Source organism: Cydia strobilella, chromosome 19, assembly GCF_947568885.1.
Source record: "Cydia strobilella chromosome 19, ilCydStro3.1, whole genome shotgun sequence".
Classification (NCBI taxonomy): Eukaryota; Metazoa; Arthropoda; class Insecta; order Lepidoptera; family Tortricidae; genus Cydia; species Cydia strobilella.
In genome coordinates this window covers 8,633,442-8,654,258 of record NC_086059.1, presented here as the reverse complement: position 1 = coordinate 8,654,258, position 20,817 = coordinate 8,633,442, and the positions used below count along the sequence as shown (strand labels likewise).

Genomic DNA, 20,817 nt, shown 5'->3' with positions numbered 1-20,817 from the left:
GCTTAGTTATGCAGCACTGGTCAAACCTGCATCGCAAAATTAGCAAAATATGAAATGTAGTTTTTAGTGATAAGCTAAGGTAACTAGTTAACATAGTTTTAAGTACCCGCAGGGACAAATGTGTACTTGCGAACCAACCTTTCATGTTTTTTTTGTGGTCCGAAATAAATGCTTTTTTTTAATTCCTCTTATTCTAGAGTCAGTCCAAGCTAACTATGCATGCCATTTGTAATGACAGTGTGTCAATTAATTAATGTCAAATTTCTATAAAAATATGACGTCATTAATGTAATGACACTCAATCACTTTGTTATATTTAAGTCGGTGCAAAGATATATTATTTTAGATGGACTCTTATGTTAATAATGTAGGTAACACAAGATTTACCGTAATCCAAGATACCAAAACGGAACGCACTAACCACAGAATATCAAAAGTGCCATCTACCCCCAGCCCATGCACTTGCAACCGCGCTCAAACCGCGTGACGAAATAATAAAAGCAGCGCGCTGGCTGAATCGCTTGCATTCAAGACAGCGCGGGCACGCGCCACGATTCGAAAAAAACCTTTTCCAAATTCAAACTTTTCTTTTTAAAACAGTGTTCTAAAACTACAAACACGTTGCGTTCAAGTGCCAGTGTGTACATCGTAGAGACTTTGGCGTGTGACTTGATATTTCATTTTAAAGGTGTGTTTATTTTCTTTAAATAGTGTTGTGCTTGTGGTGATGGTTTGATCCTGGATATTGTAGGAAATAAAGTTTACAGTGATCATAGATTTTACGTCCACGTGGTTAATGCCAATAATAAATGTACGAAATGTAAATGCGAATTTAAAACACAATTTTATTGTTTAGTAGGTGTTTAATTAGGAGGTAGGATTATAATAATTTCGGGTTAGATCCTTTTCATTATCATATATCCTACTTCCTACTTCAGAACCGTGAAATCAGGACATGAATTATTTCATACAAAAAAAGCGTAAAAACTAGCATTTCCAAATTTTTATTGTATACCTACAAGTAATACCTATTATAGTTGCAAACATATAGCGTGACATAAAATAGTAGAAATGAAATAAAATGCAACTAAAAAAAACACTCAATTTTCCGTCAAAAATTGGATAGTTACGTAGGAAGTGGCGCCCTCAATAATTTTCTACAATTTCTTGTCGGACTATATATATGGCAGGTAATCCAGTATCTAGTAAGTACTTACTTCGTTTTAATTATTTCATCGTCAAGTATGACAATGAAACCATTGAAGTTGCTAAGTATTTCTATTGTTTTTGGTATTCCAATATTCAACCTATACTACTAATAGTTTAAACTATTGACAATATCACCATAAGCCATAAGCCTTCCTGGCTTCGGTAATATTACAGCTATAAGGCTTTTCAACTAGGGAACAAATCAAATTATTATATAAAATATTTTTTTGATTTGTTTTGTTGTATTTGTTTATAACGCTTTTCTTAGCAATACGAGTGCAGGTTGTCAATGTTGTCATGCAGTCACACAACAGTATATATTACCAACAGTATTTTGACTCCTCACAAATTATTTGATCAAAAATTGTGTTAACACAACAGTTTACAAGTACTATAATAGGGTTGTTGACACATGCTAAATTTTATAACTAAATCTAGTTAAATAGATAGAAAATGAGCAATTTATCACAATAAATAGACAAAAAAAAATATGGGAATAAAAATAAATACAATAAGACATCAGTTTCAACATTTAGGTTTTTTTTTAAACATCCCAAAAGAAAAAAAATAACGGTACCATTCGATTCCTTACATTAAAAAAAATGTATGGCAGCAATATATATATATAAACGAAATATTTCAAACATACGTTCAAACGGCTTGTAAGCATAGCGACGTTACATGGTGACGTCACGATGTATTGCCATTTTGTTAGGAGCGTTTTGTCAGTAAAGTGCGGGTGCCAGACTTTGTCTATCATTTGTGATTTTTGTATTAATTTAAGGCAATGGGTCCCATACAGACATATGATCCTCAAAACATACCTGAGCGACTGATACAATTAATAAAAAATTGTGAAATACCCTATTGACAAATTGAAGATTGATTAAAAATCTTATTTAACTGTCGCGCTGTATATAGTCGGTAATTCTCTTGAGTTACATTCGCATCTTAAAAGTAATCACATGATTTCACGCTATATTATGTTCAACGATGTAATTTAAAGATTATAGGAAAGGAAAGAAAGGAAAGGAAAAGGAAACAAGGAAACTTTATATTATATTACTATATTCAAATTTATTCTAAAATAAGAATATCAAAACGCGCAAGAAAATCACGGCTAACAAGCGTGTAAAGGAGCACTAACAAAAATAACGAAAGTGTGTACATACAAACGTATTCCTCATTTTCCTCTCTGGATATTAACATTATTGAAAATATTTTGACTACAATTTGTTGTATATCAACAACAGCTATGCCCCTACATTTGATGTTTTCGAATTTTTCATTATTATAAAAGTTAGGAGCATTTAAAAATTTGTATGAAATCTGTTTTTTGCCCCTAATTTTTACAATAATCAAAAAATCGAAAAAAAGTCAAACGTTATGGTTAATATACAACAAGTTACGCAAAAATATTTTGCATAATGTTATAATACACAGAGGAAAATGGGGATTGCGTTTGTATGGAGAAGCGGCCGTCCCCTTTCCTCTTAACAATTAAGTTAATTGACTGCTTGTCATCGACTGTGAGCATAGCGTGAGTCACCGGGCATTAGCCTCTAGAGAAATCGCGTGCAGAGATGGTCGTAGATTTCTCATCGATGCACCGACCGTGCTTCTTTGATGCATATTCTCAATATTTCACAGTACCTATTCAGTTTAGGTAAATTTCGACGTGTTGCCTCCCTGTCACACTTACGTACGAATTTACAAGTGCAACAGAGGCAACACGTCCAACGTGGTTCGCGGTAGGCTCTCTGATTCGAAGTTTAAGATACGTCAAAAATTTGCTAAAGATACGATATGGATCGGATATGTCAGTGTCAAAAGTGACGTTTTTGTTTGAAGAAAAGTTTGATCTTAAAGTTCGAATCTGGCTGTTAGTCGAAATATACAAATATCAGTTTTAGGCAAATTAAATTAGACGAAAATATTATACACGTTGGAAATATAGGCGCAACATTAAGCCAAAATTGCATATAAAACTTATATCACGACAAATTCTTAGACGTACTGACTGTCTTTACAGTTTAAATAGAAAACCCATCGTCCACGACCAAATAGAGAGGATTCTGTTTCTGGTTCAGCTGTGATAGATAAAGGTTAGATGAAGACGGTGTGATAGATGAAGACGATAGATAAAGGTTATTTTTTTATTTACTTACCATTACTTAGCGGACAATCCCGCGGGCATCGAATCCAAGGATTAATTATTAAATAAATAAATAAATTGTTAAATCTGTCAACTAATACCAGATAAGCTATAAATAAATTATTAAATCTGTCAACTAATACCAGATAAGCTATAAATTGTATTTATTTTCTTATAACTAAAATATGAACGATTCTGCTATTATTAGATGCGTGTTTGACTCTCGTTAACAATTTTTGCCTAACGTCCCTTACACGTGGTACTTTCTCTTCCTATACGAATATCTATCGTAAATAAATGTCTAGTAACTGACAACTTTCCCGATTTAAATTTCGAATAAGTCCTAAAAGGTTTTTCGTAAAAAACCGCAAAGTCGCATGTGTCCTTAGTTTGAAACCATATACGACGTTACTCGACTATAACAAGTGTTGCCATAACGACCATCTTCACAAATGAAGCGACGCCTTTTGAAATGGAACGTGACTTCCGCGATGCTTGCTTCATACCAATAAATAGGCTCTGGTATACATTGTACCACATACGCCTTACGTACGTACTACCATAGAGTAACTTATACTAGAGCGGTACTGTCATAGTAAATTTTGTAACCCCAGTAAATTCACTGCCATCTGTCGACACACTTTAAACTAAAATTGAAGATTTGTAAAAATACGATAAAATGTATTTAAATATAGATAAATGATTTTTTTTATTTGCATTAATTATTTTGATGATTTTGACCCATGTTCTTTCGCTGATATGCGTTAAAATTGTTAAATAACAAACGAAACCGTCAACGCCATCTATAAGACTGTAGGCCAAAACTAGTAGCGCCCTCTGAACGAGAATCAAATTTTCTTGATTTTCGAGGCACGTTTTTTCCTTAGACTGTATCCATCTATTACGGAGTTATATCTATCTTTGGTACTACATAACGTACACCGTACTTATTTAGTGTCTATTAGTCTCATTAAACCAAATGCTTAAGTTCCCGGCAAGCTCAGCTCGGTTCTTCATACAAACGTAGTTACGCTCTCATTTTAAAACGACTAGCTAGATCACTCTGAAACTTTGTCAATAAGATGTCATTGTATATGCAACGTTTCGTTACAATCCAACACGTAATTTTAAAATGGGAACAAAACTCCGTTTGTGGGAGTAAAATTCGGCCGAGCTTGCCGGGGCCTCTTAAATAAAAACAAAGTGAACAAAAGAGCTATCATAGCTTTCATGAGTGCGGAAGAAAGCTTTCTTTAAATCTAACGGCCACTTAAGGCCGTTCCATCGGTTTGCCGCTGTCTTTGTCACATTTCGCAAGAAAGAACGGGAAAGAACATACGCGCCAAGTGTCAATTTTGATCGAATTTTGTCGGTTTTTATTTATTTTAAAAACGTTACCTTACAATATAGAATTTCTAAAGCTATGAAATTACTATTTATGTTAAGATTGTTTTTTCTTCTTTTTTTTGTTTATAGTTTCACAAAATAAATAACCGAGTAAAGTAGGATTAAAAGTCCGAGTTAGAGGTTACTTTGGGAATTATTTGTATCGAGCGAAGTGTCATAATTTGTGTATCGGAAGCTATGTTGTTAAAGATAATATAGTCAAAAACTACATATATTTTTTCCACGTCTACGAATATCAACGCCTCTTAGGAAAACAGGATCATATAAGGAGATTTTTCGCCTTCTGGCTCAGGGAACCGCCTTAAGTCTAATCAGTAGTGACCCTGCCTATGTAGCCGGAGGTCCGGGTTGGGGAATTTATTTGTGTGTTTATGACAAATATTTCTTCCTGAGTTATGTATGTGAGTAATTATATATACTATGTATATCGTCGCCTTGTACCCACACCACAAGTCTTACTGAGCTTACAGTGGGACTTAGATAGATCGATATGCGTAAAATTGTACTACATATAATATTTATATATTTAATCTTATAAAAATACGGGATTTTTATTACGTTTCTAAAGGGGCCCACTGACTATCAGTCCGCCGGACGATATCGGCCTGTCAGTTAGAACAAAAATTTGACAGTTCCGAACAACTGACAGGCCGATATCGTCCGGCGGACTGATAGTCAGTGGGCCACTTAAGAGTCTGTAAGGTTATGGAACTTTTGTCATAACAGAAGTTACTATAAAGAACCTAAAAGCTAAACATTTAACGGTTTCTGTGTACTCCAAATTTAATAACATAAAATACAACCAAGACTCCGCATAAAACCAGCCATTACCCCTGAAATGTATCAAACGGTACTTAAATTTAAAAAATGAATAAAACAGTCCGAATTGCGATCACGTTCTCTCAGAGCATTCACCTTAAAAGCAGTATATCGTTCAGTAAAGAGTATTAAATCTTAAACTGAACTTACGTCTCTTTAGACACGCTGTGGAAAATGAGAAGAGAGCAAAAAATAAGTACGGTGATTGTTAAGAAATAGCACAACCAGACTATTATATCGGAATGGGTGGAATTATTTGGAAAGCTCCGACCGATAGATGGATATTAGCTATGGAATTCGGCCAATTTTTTAGTGACGTTTTAGTTTTGAACATTAGGTAGGTACGGTAAACAAATTTGATTCGCTACTATTTCGTACCTTGTTTCGTAACAATAATGAAATGAGATCCCTACTGGCTTCCTTATTGATTATAACTGTGACAAGTTTGACAATGTTATTACAAATCGAGCAGTTTTTTATTACATTAGCACCCTTTTCTGCGCAAAGAGAAGTAAATCATTTTTCTATTGATATTTGAAGAAGACAATAATCTTAGAACATGCATGTAATGATGATGATATAAATGATCGTCACTTACCATCAGGTGAGATTGCGGTCAAATGCTTGCCTTTTTGTAATAAAAAAATAAATAAATAAAAAACATACACGTATTCATACTCGAAATTTGAAGACCCTTAAAAAAATAGCGCTCTTTACTCTGGAGCAATCACACCCTCAACTTTTAAAGAGGTCAGTAGGTTTTGGAGATTAATGTGATTATTAATTTATATACACACATACAAATTTCAATACTAAACACATATACTACAGATATACATTAAAAACCGGCCAAGTGCGAGTCGGATTCGCGCACAAAGGGTTCCGTACCATTACGGAAAAAACAGCAAAAAAAATCACGTTTGTTGTATGGGAGCCCCATTTAAATATTTATATTATTCTGTTTTTAGCATTTGTTGTTGTTGCGGCAACAGAAATACATCATCTGTGAAAATTTCAACTGTCTAGCTATCACGGTTCATGAGATACAGCCTGGTGACAGACGGACAGACGGACGGACAGACGGACAGCAGCGGAGTCTTAGTAATAGGGTCCCGTTTTTACCCTTTGGGTACGGAACCCTAAAAATGTATCTTTTCCATCTTGAATCAACCCCGTTGAATCAAGATTTTTTTTATAAAATAATAATGTCAAGCAGGACATACAGATGCCAACTTTCAATAAAGTCAACATGCCACGCCACTTCAATCACTTCTTCACTTAGAACTGGAATTCCTAAATTGGAAAGTGGAGCAAAAAGCGTAGCTATGCAAACAAATTGCGTGTCAGTTAAAATTCACGAAACAAACTTGATCAAACATAAGTTCATCGTGTCATTACGCTACAATTTTATGCAACCATGTTTTTTCACGGGTGTACTGTTTGGCAACTCCTGGGGCCAGTATGTGCTAGGACTGGAGTGATGAATAGAAGAGGAAGGAGCAATTATCGTAGTAAAAGATGAAAGAGAGGAAAGAGAAGTTTACAAATTTTCTTTAGCAGTAAAAGTTATGTTGCTATATGAACTTGAATATGCAGCCACAAGAAAAGATGCTAGAAAAGACGGGGAGGGGGGCATTGTGCTGAAGCGATTTATTATCCTTCTTTTAATGCCATCTCCATCCCGGATTATATTCGCATGTCAATCTATATCTGGAGCGGTATTTGACATGCGTTAAGTGACGTTTCGTGTTGAACTTCAGTTGAATGGAAGAAATCGTGTGTTGTCGAATAGGTAAATTTGACATTAGCAATACACAGTTAGGTGACAACGAAACCAAACCGAACCACGCCGAGTTCAGAGCCATTTTAAACCGTATAGTAGTAAGAAAACAAAGTTGATTTTTGTTGCATAATTTTTTCAATGAATGAGTTTTGGTTGTACCAAATGACACTTTCCACAGTTGATGAACAAATGATTCATTCCACTGTTGAACTGATGTTGAAGCCGAAACTGACAGTTGTGCATCTCGAATAGGGCCCCTTAGTCATGCGAGTTATATTTTCGTTCTGCTAGTGTCTACACAGGGTTCTAAATTTATAAAAAAATATCCGAGGCAACCTGAGCAATAGAACAATATTGTGACGATGATAACTATGGCTTATTAAATCCTATTCACATTAATATTTCCTTACAAGAGATAATAGTGCTTCCTTACATTTGTTCAAAACAATTATTATCAGTAGGACAACATTATTTAAAAGCCTGAGCCACATTGCTATTAGCATTTATAACATAATCATTATGAAACCAGTAGAATAACCTAATAGACTTTTCAAAGAGTTAGACATAAGTATTTGGCCTTAGACAACACTTCATGATAACTTACATTACATATTTTAAAACCATTGTAACCATATTACTGCGAATAAACCATTTGTATTCAATTTATTCAAAACTACAAAAATCAAACTACAAAATTTAAAAGCGCTAACGAATCCCAGGGAATCAAACCCGAACCTGTTAAATTATTTAACCAACATTTTAAAAAAAACCGATATCGTAAGTAGGTACATGTTTCTTGTACATCTAGCTTATATTAACAGGTGAAAGTTTCTGAATTCAGTTTTTGCCTCACGAAAACAGTCACGGTACATAAACTTCGGGCCGGATTGTTAAAAAAAAACTCCTTTCATACAAGAAACCTTTCACGCTATAAATTAGGAACGCTGATTAGTTAAATTTAGTTTGAAAATGTTTACAGAAGGCGGTCTGAGGCATTTTACAGTACCTTTACTTTTCACTATCACAACTTTTAGTGTTAGTTAGTGGAAGGAAACTATTGTCTATAAAAATCATTACGGATCGGTTACCGTTAAACTGTTCATAATTTATAAAAATTTAACAAACACTGGAATAAACGTAGATGGCAGTCATATGTTTTTTTGACATTACCAACACTCGACGCGACGTGAGTTATCATTACTGTACAATCAAGGACATACATTCCCAAACTTTCAAAAATATGTGTACGCTCTTACATTTTAGACAATAAAGTCGTGTACACATATTTTTGAGCCATTTGTCTGGATCGATATTTTTCCATAATGTTCATAATGAAGCTGATTTCTTTATTGTACCTACTTAAAATTGTACAATTCAATTACTTATTTCGTGACAGACATTGAATTTTTTTATCTATCCATAGGAGTTCCCTACCTATTATAACTCGTCTCCACTTATTTTTGACCGAGCGAAAACAAAGGTTTCCATTTTATCTTGAGCAAAATCGCTTTTGTTCGTTTGTCCGCCTGCTGTCTTCCTCTATAGATTGCATTTCTCAATCGATTCTCGTGAAATTTTATAAGCACGATCGATTATTATATGGAATTCTATCGACGAATCAGTTTTTGGAAATCTTTTAAAAATGGCGGAGCCATGGGTGTTCGCTAGGTCTACAATTTCACTGATCCTAATAGTCTTATTAATATATGCATCGTCACGCCCCAGTCATCAGTGGCCATAGTTGAAGTCTGATTGCTGTGTCGTCACACGCAAGGTTGGAAAGCGTAGTTTCTTAATCGTGCGGATTGCACACTGCATGTGTACTGTATATGCGCAAGCACAGTGAAAAAAAAGAAGTAGGTTTTTATGTATGGTTCGGTAATTTATTGATAAACCTCCGTTGACTTACATGAAGATTAACAATACAATCTTGTTGAGTCACTGATGGTGTGCGGAATATGAAATTCATAAAAATTCCAGTTAATCGCAAGGGTTAACAAATTATACACTTCCTCAAGAATCACTATCGATAGGTGAAAACCGCATGAAAATCCGTTCAGTAGTTTTTGAGTTTATCGGGGACTTTGTTTTATAGATAAGCTAGGTGTATAGTGATTATTACAATCAGAATATGCCCCTTTTTGTGCAGAATTAGCTTAGACGGGCTATAGAGTTTTTTTAAACAGTTATTTTTCTATTTGGCAATAAAACTATGAGAAACGTAACTATCGCGGTAACGAAAGACATAGACAAAAAGGTAAATTCAAATTGCTGCAATGCTGCCCAAAACAAATATTAGACCATTTCGTGATAATGATGCTTGATGACAGACATTTCGGAAATAATGCAATGTTTTTGGCCGGTAAACATAATGCAAATAAGTATACAGTGGATTAAGTTTCTCGGTTTACTGACTTTAATGCAATACATTTACATCATGCGGAAAGTATTACACATAAAAGAGTGGTGGTGGAACCCAGGTTCCAAAAACACTTGCATTGTTTCCGTAGGTTTGCTGCATGCTAATGTTTTGTATTAAGTGGTAATTAACTGACAAATTGATAATATTATAACAATGTCTGCATCACATAAACATTATCTATAATTTTTATACATACCAACGTAGGTAGTCGCTTATATAGGTTGTAAATTTAGTCACCTGCACTAATTTACGGGATGACTATATAGATCATACTTAGCAAATTTTACTACGGGACCAACCCCGAAACCACGAAAAAAATAATTGACTCCTATGCAAAATATCATCATCAGCCAGCCAAAATGTATGGGAGAGTAAATTTTTTCGTGATTTCGGGGTTGGTCCCATAGTAAGTGTTTCTCAGTAGGACCTATATATTCACCCCGTAAATTATTGCAGGTGACTAAATTTACAGCCTGTATATCACTAATAGAGCTCAATTATTATGAAATTAACCATTCACATATCACAAGTGCTAAAGGGGTTATAGTCAACGAATCTAGGAATACAGTCAGCATCAAAAGTAAAGGATCAGACTATGCGTCACAATTATCTACTTACTACGTACTTACTTCGTTGGCCCGATGACCCAAAATGGGTCTTAGCCTCCAACACAAGACCACGCGACTTTGCCCGGTCCAGAGCGATATCACGCCAGCTTTCGCCGACGCGTAGTTCACGGAGATCCGCCTCCACTCCATCCGCCCAACGATATCTACGACGACCAACAGGAAGGCGTCCAGTTGGTTGACCCTTGGCCCCAGTTGGCCCTTTTGGCCACCCGATCTTCACCCATCTTTTCGAGGATGAAATAAATAAATAAATATTATAATGGAGTGAAAATAAATATTAAATCCTCCTTATCCTAATTTCAGCTCCTGAAGCCAAGATGACTCTAGAACAGCCAGCTGGTGAGATGTGGCAGAAGATCCGGGAGGAGCTGAACGAGAAAGCGGACACTAAGGATGCTGACCTGGCCCATATCAAGGAGTGGCTCAAGAAGGAACCTCATCTTCCTGATGAGTTCGGTAAGTGTTAATTCTTTTCATTCATAGAAAATAGGCTTGTGCCCACTGGGAGCCCATATATTATGTCAGCCGCAAAGATCTTTCCTACCTACAGCATTTGAAGACTATGTGTGTATTGTGTGAAATCAGTGTTAAGTGTTACCTATCTATGTGGTGAACTTTGCGTACCGTGCGCCGGCAGGCGCTTACCCTATTATAGTGCTTAGAACTATATATTTGTCATACGATCTCTATACAAGACTTTATGTACATATTATTTTTGCATATGTATGAGCATTTACATCAGTATATCTGCTAAAGAAAAATCATTAATGCAATACAATAATAAAATTCATAGCAATCAAAAATGCATCTAGTCTACTAGGATTATTGGCATTATCGTTTCCTCTCTTTTCTCCCAATTACCGACCTTTTACTTGTGCTGGACTAACTATTGTAGGCCAAAGAATAGGCATAGCCATCCAACGGGGTAATGTAGCCAGCCTCATGGGCACCCTTCCGCAGGGGACAGACTTGGGGGACCTTTCATAGGTTTTTTTTTCTATATTAGTTTAATATTTAAGTAGTTTTATTTTAATGTTAGTTTAGTTTTATTTTGTTCAGTTTTTAGGTAGTTTTAATGTTTTTTTATATTTGTTATATTGGTTACAGATTAAAATTCAGACAACTATTATAATGTCACCTAACCTTTTTACTAAGACTATTGTCTATTATAATGAAGTCCAGACATTAAATAACTTAATAATTGTTACTGATTCATAAATCTGCATCTCCAGATGACCAGCGTATCATGACCTTCCTTCGCGGCTGCAAGTTCTCCCTGGAGAAGACCAAGCGTAAACTGGACATGTACTTCACCATGCGTTCGGCCGTGCCAGAGTTCTTTAACGACCGCGATGTCTCCCGCCCTGAGCTCCAGGAGATCCTCAATATTGTGTAAGTCCATTAAATAGGGGCAAAAATTATACAACTATACAAACTGCTTTGCTTCCTTTGCTAGTGCAAAATTAATAATAGTTTATTGTTTAACCGCTCGTGCTAATATTGGCACCCAAGCAAGCGAAAGATTCTAAAATTGCGAGGGTTTCAAGGCACAAGGGTTTAACTAACTTTTGCCACCAAGTGAAACAAAATTTTTCACCACTCAACGCGACGAAAATACTAACTGTAAAATCAAAGTCAAATCCAAATGAACGTTATTAAATATTTATTATTCAAAATCATCATTTAAAAGTCAATTCTATCAGCCAACAAAAGGGAACAACTCAAAGTTTGCATCAGATTACTTTGCCCCACATGTGGATAAAATGCAACTTCTCATCAGTTTTCGCACAATCAAGAGAGCCTTTACCAGCTGGTGTGGTAAAAAGAATGTTGCTTATCAGAACGATACCCAGTTTTCTCTAGGTTGGTCCTCTTTAGTGAGCTGTGTAAATAGTGGGAACACGCTGGGAATAATGACAACCATTTTTATCATCACCTCACAGAAGGCGTAACCTAGTGTAATTTTTCTATTAAATTCATTAGTTTTACAATGTAAAAAGAACATCACATGTTCCATACGTGACAAATGTAAGAATCATGGTATTTAAGATAGCTACTTAAAATTAAACGTAGCGTACCACTTATGGGATTTCCATCGGGTACAATAATGAACATAGTGCTTTGTACTGCACAACTCACAGAAAAATAGCTTACGACATTTTTTCTTCTATTAAGATCAAAAGATTCGAAAGTGCGCGTGATCCTTTTTGTCTGATGTTTGATGAGAGCGGCAGTTTTATTTCAGACCACATAATATTCTCAAGGTTTAGGTTTGAAAACACTTGTGTTATTTACTGTACTTGGATCATTAATAAATGGAAAAACATTGTAACTTAACATATATTTTTCGTAGTAAAAGTTATTGTGAGATGATTGCTATGAGATAAATAAAAAATTACCTAAAAGAAAATGAGTGTCTTACGTATGAACATAGTATTAAATAGGGGTGAATATAATTATTTCAATAAATTTATTTTTTATTAAGTCCCCAATCCGCATTGGGCTAGCGTGGGAAGGGCCCAAGTCCTCTCGCGCATGAGAGGGAGGCCTGTGCCCAGCAGTGGGACGTTTATAGGCTGAATTATTGTTTTATATTATTATATTATTTCACAATATATTTAATAGAACTAGGGTCACCGACATATCTCGCAGAATTGCAAACCTTAAGTGGCAGTGGGCGGGGCACATTGCTCGCAGAACTGATGGCCGGTGGGGCCGGAAGGTTCTGGAGTGGCGTCCGCGTACCGGAAGACGAACTGCTGGTAGGCCTCCAACGAGATGGAGCGACGACCTGGTGAAGGTCGCGGGAATTTGGTGGATGCGAGCGGCACAGGATCAGTCGGAGTGGTGAGCCTTGGGGGAGGCCTATGTCCAGCAGTGGACGTCTATCGGCTGACATGATGATGATAATGATGATGATATTTAATACCATAATTTGATATTCACCAGTCGCTTTTCGTTGAAGGAAAAACACTGAAAACCTGTATAGATCCGCGACAAAATTCAAAAGTGTACCTACATATGTGAGTTAAGTTCCCAAACCGCTTTGAGCCAGCGAGGGGACTATACCCGTTCACTGGGACTATAGCCTATGGGCTGTTTCATAGTATGTTTATTCTTACAAGAATTTTGTAGTTACGAAATATTAGTGTACAGAAAAAAAACACTTCTTTTTAGTTTTTTTTTATGGATTTACATCATAGATATTTTACAAAACACCAAAAAAGTTTTCTTGTTTTTATACTTGTTAAGGTTACATGTAGGTCTTAAAAATTAACGTTCTCTGATTGTCTACGTCTACTCACCAAAATTTTTTACGGCATTTTTTTCGCGGCATGTCATTTCTTTCAAGATTCAAATTGAGAAATAATATTTTATTTAAAAACTGGAGGAAAAAATGACAAGTTCAACACTTTTAAGTGTACTTTGCAACATCCATACCGTGTATTAATGTATTTATGACTAGTAGCTGCGACTTTGTCTCAGTGACATTATTAAATCATTCCCATACAATGGTCCATCGTTCGACCTCATCATCTAAGGCAATTATTCCTGTATAGGTAGGTATCAACAACTCTTTATGTACCAAATTTAAGTATATAAATCCGTGTTGTTCGCGTTTATCGTTTTAAGTAAAATTATGCAAAAAGGTACATCAATAATATACGTTATATTATTAGGATATGAGACATGCAAGTGTAGATTCTAACGAACATTATTTTTTAGGCAAATGCCGCCTCTGCCTGGACTTACTCCTGAGGGTCGCCGTGTCGTCCTAATGAGAGGTAAGAAAACGAACTGCTTATTTTTTTAACACATAAAAAATGGCTATAAAAATGTTCTAACTCGCCCTATGAAAACTTCTTATACATAATAGGAGTATATCGGACGAAAAGGGAGGGCAATGTTCAAAGTAAAAGTCCAAAAAATAGTTATTGCAATCCATTCGCCGGGACATGTTTTTATCGCTTTAGTAACGAAAAGGCGTGGTCAAACTTTTCAATTTTTTCAATTCAACTCTTACAACTATTAGCCCAAATTTATGCACTATATTATTATTATAAATCGCAGAAGCAAAATTATTTTCTATAATTGACTAATTCCATCCTTTTTTCTCAATCAGGCGTAGACAAAGACATTCAAACCCCGAACGTGGCAGACGCATTCAAGCTAGCGCTCATGCTGGGAGACGTGAGGCTCAATGAGGAGAAGGAGGGAGTAGCCGGAGACGTTTACATCCTCGACGCTTCCGTGGCCACGCCTACACACTTCGCCAAGTTCACGCCAACGCTGGTGAAGAAGTTCCTCGTGTGTGTACAGGTATGGAGGTTTCCTTCCTCATTCATGATCATCACCTTCTTTAGCATGGTATTGCCCGGTGGCGGGCATACTATTTCCTCTTTGAGGATTACACCCACCCAAGTTCTCCAGTGTAGTCTTGTCCAGATGTGACCGGTAAATTTTCAAATGTCGACAACATATTAACATCGAGCGATGGATGCAAGGCACCACGATCACTATTCTTTAATTGTGTCCTTAATAAAATAAAGAAGATTCTCAAATGACTCCATAATTCGTATCCATCGTTGTCTTGTATTATGATGCTGGCCATAAGCAAATGGCCTAATATTATTCCGGTTTACCAAAAATCGTTTCCCAAAGTATTACTTCCCAAACTATTTTACGCAAATTATCATTTGGCAAAATTTCATTTCGCAAATTTTTATAATCCAACCTAACCTAACCCAACCTAGTACGTCATTTTCATTTCGCAAGTATGGGGTTGCGAAATGAAATGGTTGCGAAATAAAAACTTGCTAAAATTTCATTTGGGAAATGAAACTGATGCCATAAGTTTGTTGGGAAGTGAAATTTGGCGAAAAATATTTTGGCTAAACGGCGGTATCCCTATTATTCCACAGCCTAAGACAACACGCTTGCACTGCGGATGTTCATGCTTGCACTCTTGGGCTGTAGTTAAATAAAATAAAATAATAAAATAAAATTATTTTGTTTTGCAGGAAGCCTACCCAGTCAAACTGAAGGCAGTCCATGTGATCAACGTGTCGCCATTGGTCGACAAGATCGTCAACTTCGTCAAACCTTTCATCAAGGAAAAGATCAGAGACAGGGTATGTTTGCAAACCTCTTTTGGCAAAGAACTACGTAATAGCCTACCTGGTTAACCTGGGAAACCTTAGGTACATACTGATGAGTGTAACGAGCAATCTGTATCGCCCATTATAGTCTGCCATCTTCCGAAGCTACATATATATCGATAACCATGTTCATTGAACAGTCACGGACTTTAATTGTTGAGCCATTTAGGGTTTACTTTGCATTGGACATTTCATACCGTTAATATTGACAACCAAGTTAGCTTGGACCTTAGATGGATCAAGTATTAAAGACTACCGTGACCGTACGTATGTCTACTCAAAGCTCACATGGCAATTTCTCGCGTAAGCTGTATCACCTCATTGAACGAGTTTCCATTATTTTAATGCTTGTTTCAGATTCATCTCCATTCCGATATCAATGAGCTCTATAAGCACATTCCTAAGGAAATGCTTCCTACAGAATACGGTGGCAACTGCGGCTCCATGAATGATCTACATAGTAAGTTAGATATTGATAAATCTTTATATTGTTATGTACAACTTGGAAACTACTGATCCGTACAATAGAAAACTTTTAATTTTTGATAACTATTCTGAAATTAACATCATAAACTTATTAGTCAAAGATTCAAATCAGACAATTTTAAAGCTTAGTTTGCAACTCTTTTGTATTCATTTTTATTAAATTGCGTCAACTATTCTAGAAACATTTCTCTTTTTCAGTACGCGCTGAAATTGCTCAGTCACTTTGATGGTGAAAATTAGTCAGATCCGTAGTGTGTGATAATTATAGATTAACATACATACAATAAGGGTCAGTTGCACTAAACTGTTTGTCATCGTTAAAGATTTCGCTAAGTTTTATTCTATGGAAAGTTTCATAGTAAACCGCCGCGGCGCGCCGCGTGACGTTGATCAGTCTGTCAAGTGCGAATGGTGCAACTGGCACTAAGATTGTAACATTGAAATGTATTATGCCGATTTAAAGTAGGCCATCATTACAATCATGTTCTGACAGTTATTTTTTTGTGATATAATTTTCATATGTAAAAACTGTTGGAGCACAATTAAATACCTAGTGGCGAGCAAAGTAAAGTAAGACAAGAAAGACGAATGTAATATTTTATTTATTTAATATATTTTAGTATCTATAAAATAATACTTCATTAACGTTCTGACAATAACAATGCTGTTCTGACGTAAGTCGTTAAAAATAATGTTGTTTCTCAGAAGACATATCTTCCTCATTTTGAAGATTATTGTAAATTTCATCAGGTACCTCTCTTTCAATGCAAATCGTGACATGTGGACAGATAATTAATTTGACAAGTTTATTATATTCTTGTCTTGACACTAAATTACTGTCAATTTTACATATCACTATTGTTTAATGTTTATTAATGAATGAGTAATCTGACTTTTACATGGAAAGACAATTTGACATGGGGCGTTATGGCGCATTAGACACGAAATATCCTATTCAGAAAATTAGTTTAACATATTTTGCTGTTCCACAGATTCATGGGTGAAGAAACTGGAAGAGTACAAAGACTGGTTCGCTGAGCACGAAAACATCAAGGCGGAGGAATCACTCCGACCAGGCAAACCCACCAACTACGATGAGCTCTTTGGCATCGACGGTTCCTTCCGTCAACTCGTCATCGACTGATCAGTGGCGTAGACGTAATCCTAGCTGAAAGTGACATGTGATCTCCGAAAACTACGCGACTATAATAAGACAAATGACAGTTACCGTGGTAGCTATTTCTTTATATTGTAGCTCTGTTGTGTTTGTCGCTTCAGTTAGGATAAAGCCTAACGACGAATGGTAACGATCTTATTTCAAAAATAACTAAATGTCGTTCTGGTCAAAAGGTTCCACTTGATCGGTTGTTAGAAAGCGCCAAAAAATTATAATAATATTTTTCATGTATTTTTTTTATCTAGAAGGACCGTCACCATTCGTGTTTGGCGTTAGGTATAATTTTTAATACTCGGCCAAATTCAAAAGACTTTGTCATGCAAAAATACTTAAATTGATGTCTTTCTAATTTGGCAACGTATTGTTAGCGTCTCTCTACTGTCGCTTTACTTAGTTACCATTTAGTCTATTTGGTGCTCTTGTATTATATGGACCAAATATTTTGTGGACCAAAGCTAAAGGTCCAAGGTTGCTCAATGTTTGCGGTGATATGTTTGATGTTTGCTTTGAATATTTTAGGCGTTTGGACCAATAAATACTCTATTTTTTTATAATATGTTTTTTATTAATATTTATTTATAGATCTGTCGAATCTAATTCAGGAATATATCTAACTAAATTCTGGGTACTAGTTTTAAAGATTTAGTAAATATACCTACTAATGCGTATAGACATTACGTCCGAAAAAACAACTTTGCAATAACAGTTAAGTTTTTATGAAAATATGACGTCAATAGTGTCACTTTCACACTTTATTAATTTAAGTCCGTACAGAGTTAAATTAGATGGAATTACATAAGTAACAGCGTTTTGGAATTTCACGCATATCTTTGAATTTATTTGCAGAATGTATTATTTGCTTATCATGTTTTCCTTTACCAGAGTTACATAATAAATAAATAATTTTAGTAACGATGATTCTATGATTAATAACCGCTTAGCCCTGGTTTAGGTTTTTGGGCCTGGGTTCTAATCATAGAAGAAGCATTTATTAGCTTTCGGATCCAAGGAGACCAAAGGTACGCAAAGTAATTTTTGGCTGCTTGGGATGGTATATGGAGAAACTTGACTATATACATACTAGGCCTTGCAGCATAAGGGATTATTATTGTCAAGGTTGTATAAATATCAAGTAAACCGTTATTGTTCTTATATTTAATGACTGAGATGAATAGTCGGATATCATTATACTTAAACGGGCTTTTAACTGCCAGGTCCTTAAACCAAGTCAGTGGCACATAAGCAAACGTAAAAAGTACAATAGCCTGTAATTTAGGGTGCAAATTTAGGGTTAGCACATAATGATATTAATCCTTAAAAGAAGGAACCTATAGGTGTAAGTATGAACGATAACGGAACTGACGATGGTGAGCAGTACGTTAATAAAAATCAGCCATAGTTGTTATGTCCAAAAGTTTTTCTAAGCCAACCTGATTTTATTGGTGAATTAGTAGTTACAGTCATGTGCCTAGAATTAATTACCTCACCCAAGTTAAGAAGAACGTAAGGAAGTCAAAAGACTGATTTAGAAAAAAGAGGACTGGAGGAGTATAATAACGTCCATACTTTGTACTAATTGTACTTAACATTATAGTCCGGGTTCTCAGCTCAAAGCAAAGCCCCAACCGGAAAAAAGCAATCGTAGGAAGTTACAACAAAACGGACAAAGAACAAAATATTCATCTTTAAATTCTTCATAATATATGTCATAAGTATGTTGCCAGGATTTATAGTTTTCAGTTCTGCTAAAAACAACGAAAAACTACAAAATAGAACCCAAAAGTAAAAAGAACACCCACTTGACAAAGAATTTATTATTGGGGATGGGTGCTGGGCAATTTTTTTGTTTTCAGTTTCTGCGACATTTATTGTAAGTAAATTATTATGAAACCACTTGTTAAAAAAAATCGTTAGAAATTAGATAGAGTTCCCAAAGTAAAAGATACTAGTATCATTTGCGTATACCATATCCCCTTTTAGTACAATTTCGCAGATGCTGTTTATGTATATATGAAAAAGAAGTGGTCCTAAAATTGACCTTAATAAGGACGCCACGTGTGACCGGTAAAGGTATGCTTTCATATGTTCACTGATTTTACGTACGGTACGGTGTATGGTTAAAATAATTTAAGAGCAACGCCAGCGTTCCGAAACGCGTTAATTATCGCGTTAATTCGACGTTTTTCATACGGCCACACGGAATATCGCGATAATCAACGGCATTTCCCGCCGTTTCTCGTTAGTGTGGCCCCGGCAAATCCAAATGCTGATGGGCAAATACCTCCCCTCTTTCCCGCCATATTACAATTAAGTTACTAAATTCAATTGTAGTAGCAATTTGCACACAATTAACCAATGATTGGAAACACTTCGTCGCAACCGTTACCGGATGATGCAGGTCGTCCTATTGCACGGTTAAATGGAGCGTGGATGAATTAGAATAGAATACGTAACTTAGAGTTTACGAAATATTTTAATATTGAAAATATGTTTTAAATTATTAGGTTCGGACTTTTGGTCCTCTGCTGCTGATGACTATAGCAAGAAGTGAAAATACCTGTATTTTTTATTTCATATAGTTACTGTTTGGTGACCCACAGCCAGGCACCTTTCCTATTTTTAAATATTCATGACGGTTTATCTAGAAACTAGAAAAAGAAAAAATAATATAGTTAAGAGCCGCTACTCCTAAAGTGTGTTCAGCAAACTCCAGCAGGCGTATTATGGGTTTATCAATTTTTGACACCACGCAATTAATTAAAAATAAATTATAAATAAAATAAAATGCTAAAACTTCAGACTACATGGTCCATACTTTGGAGGCTGGAGACTGTGGCGGCTGTCGCGCACCCTGCAGAGTGTAATGTAAGAGACAGACACTGTCATTACATCACACTTCGTATCATATCCGTACCTACTGAGCCATTTAAAGGGGACCGTCTAAAAATTATCAGAAAAAGTGCAGTGCTTGCGCTTACTCTTAGAAATCGTTCTGTATGATAAAAAAAGTCATTTAAAAATTAGCTATATAGTTCAACGAAAGAAAACGTCGCGAGGAAACCGGACTAAATCAAACAATGCCTTTTTTCGTCTGGGATGGAAGATCAAATGGCAGCGATGTCCGTAATAACTTGGGAAGAAGTTTCTAAAGCAGACCCCAATATCCTTTAGCGAGCCGCAGTGCCGAAAAGTCAAGATAACGCTAAACAAAAACAAAAAACAACACGATAAAAGAGGTGAGGCGATATAATGATAAACACACCTACGAATGATGTTGTTATCAAACCAGCCTACCCCACGTTCAATATTATCAAGATAGCGGTTAACAATAGCTTTCGCAGGAAAGAGCCGATAAGAGAATATAATTTATATAGAAATTTAGCTAAAATAATCAACCGTGAGTTCTGCCAGACGAGCATTGAATCAAACCCGACAACATTTTTATCAAAAACTAAGTAAAATCAGATAGAGTTAAAGTCTAACATTTGTGTATAACAAAATATACAAAACAAAATAAAAGACATACAAAATTTTATTAATATTATTGTTGAAGACGTCACGAACCGCATTA

The 20,817-nt window shown here is 35.6% G+C and overlaps 1 protein-coding gene across 1 annotated transcript; it reads left to right on the top strand.

The window, feature by feature from the left end:
• The first annotated feature begins 397 nt into the window (after nt 1-397).
• Nucleotides 398-17,796, top strand: LOC134750146 (alpha-tocopherol transfer protein-like). Its single transcript, XM_063685266.1, has 8 exons — nt 398-688; nt 10,728-10,880; nt 11,657-11,816; nt 14,151-14,209; nt 14,548-14,744; nt 15,446-15,556; nt 15,941-16,043; nt 17,062-17,796. The coding sequence occupies exons 2-8, from the start codon at nt 10,742-10,744 to the stop codon at nt 17,211-17,213; spliced, it is 921 nt and encodes a 306-aa protein (XP_063541336.1). The 5' UTR covers nt 398-688; nt 10,728-10,741; the 3' UTR covers nt 17,214-17,796.
• Nucleotides 17,797-20,817: the final 3,021 nt, after the last annotated feature.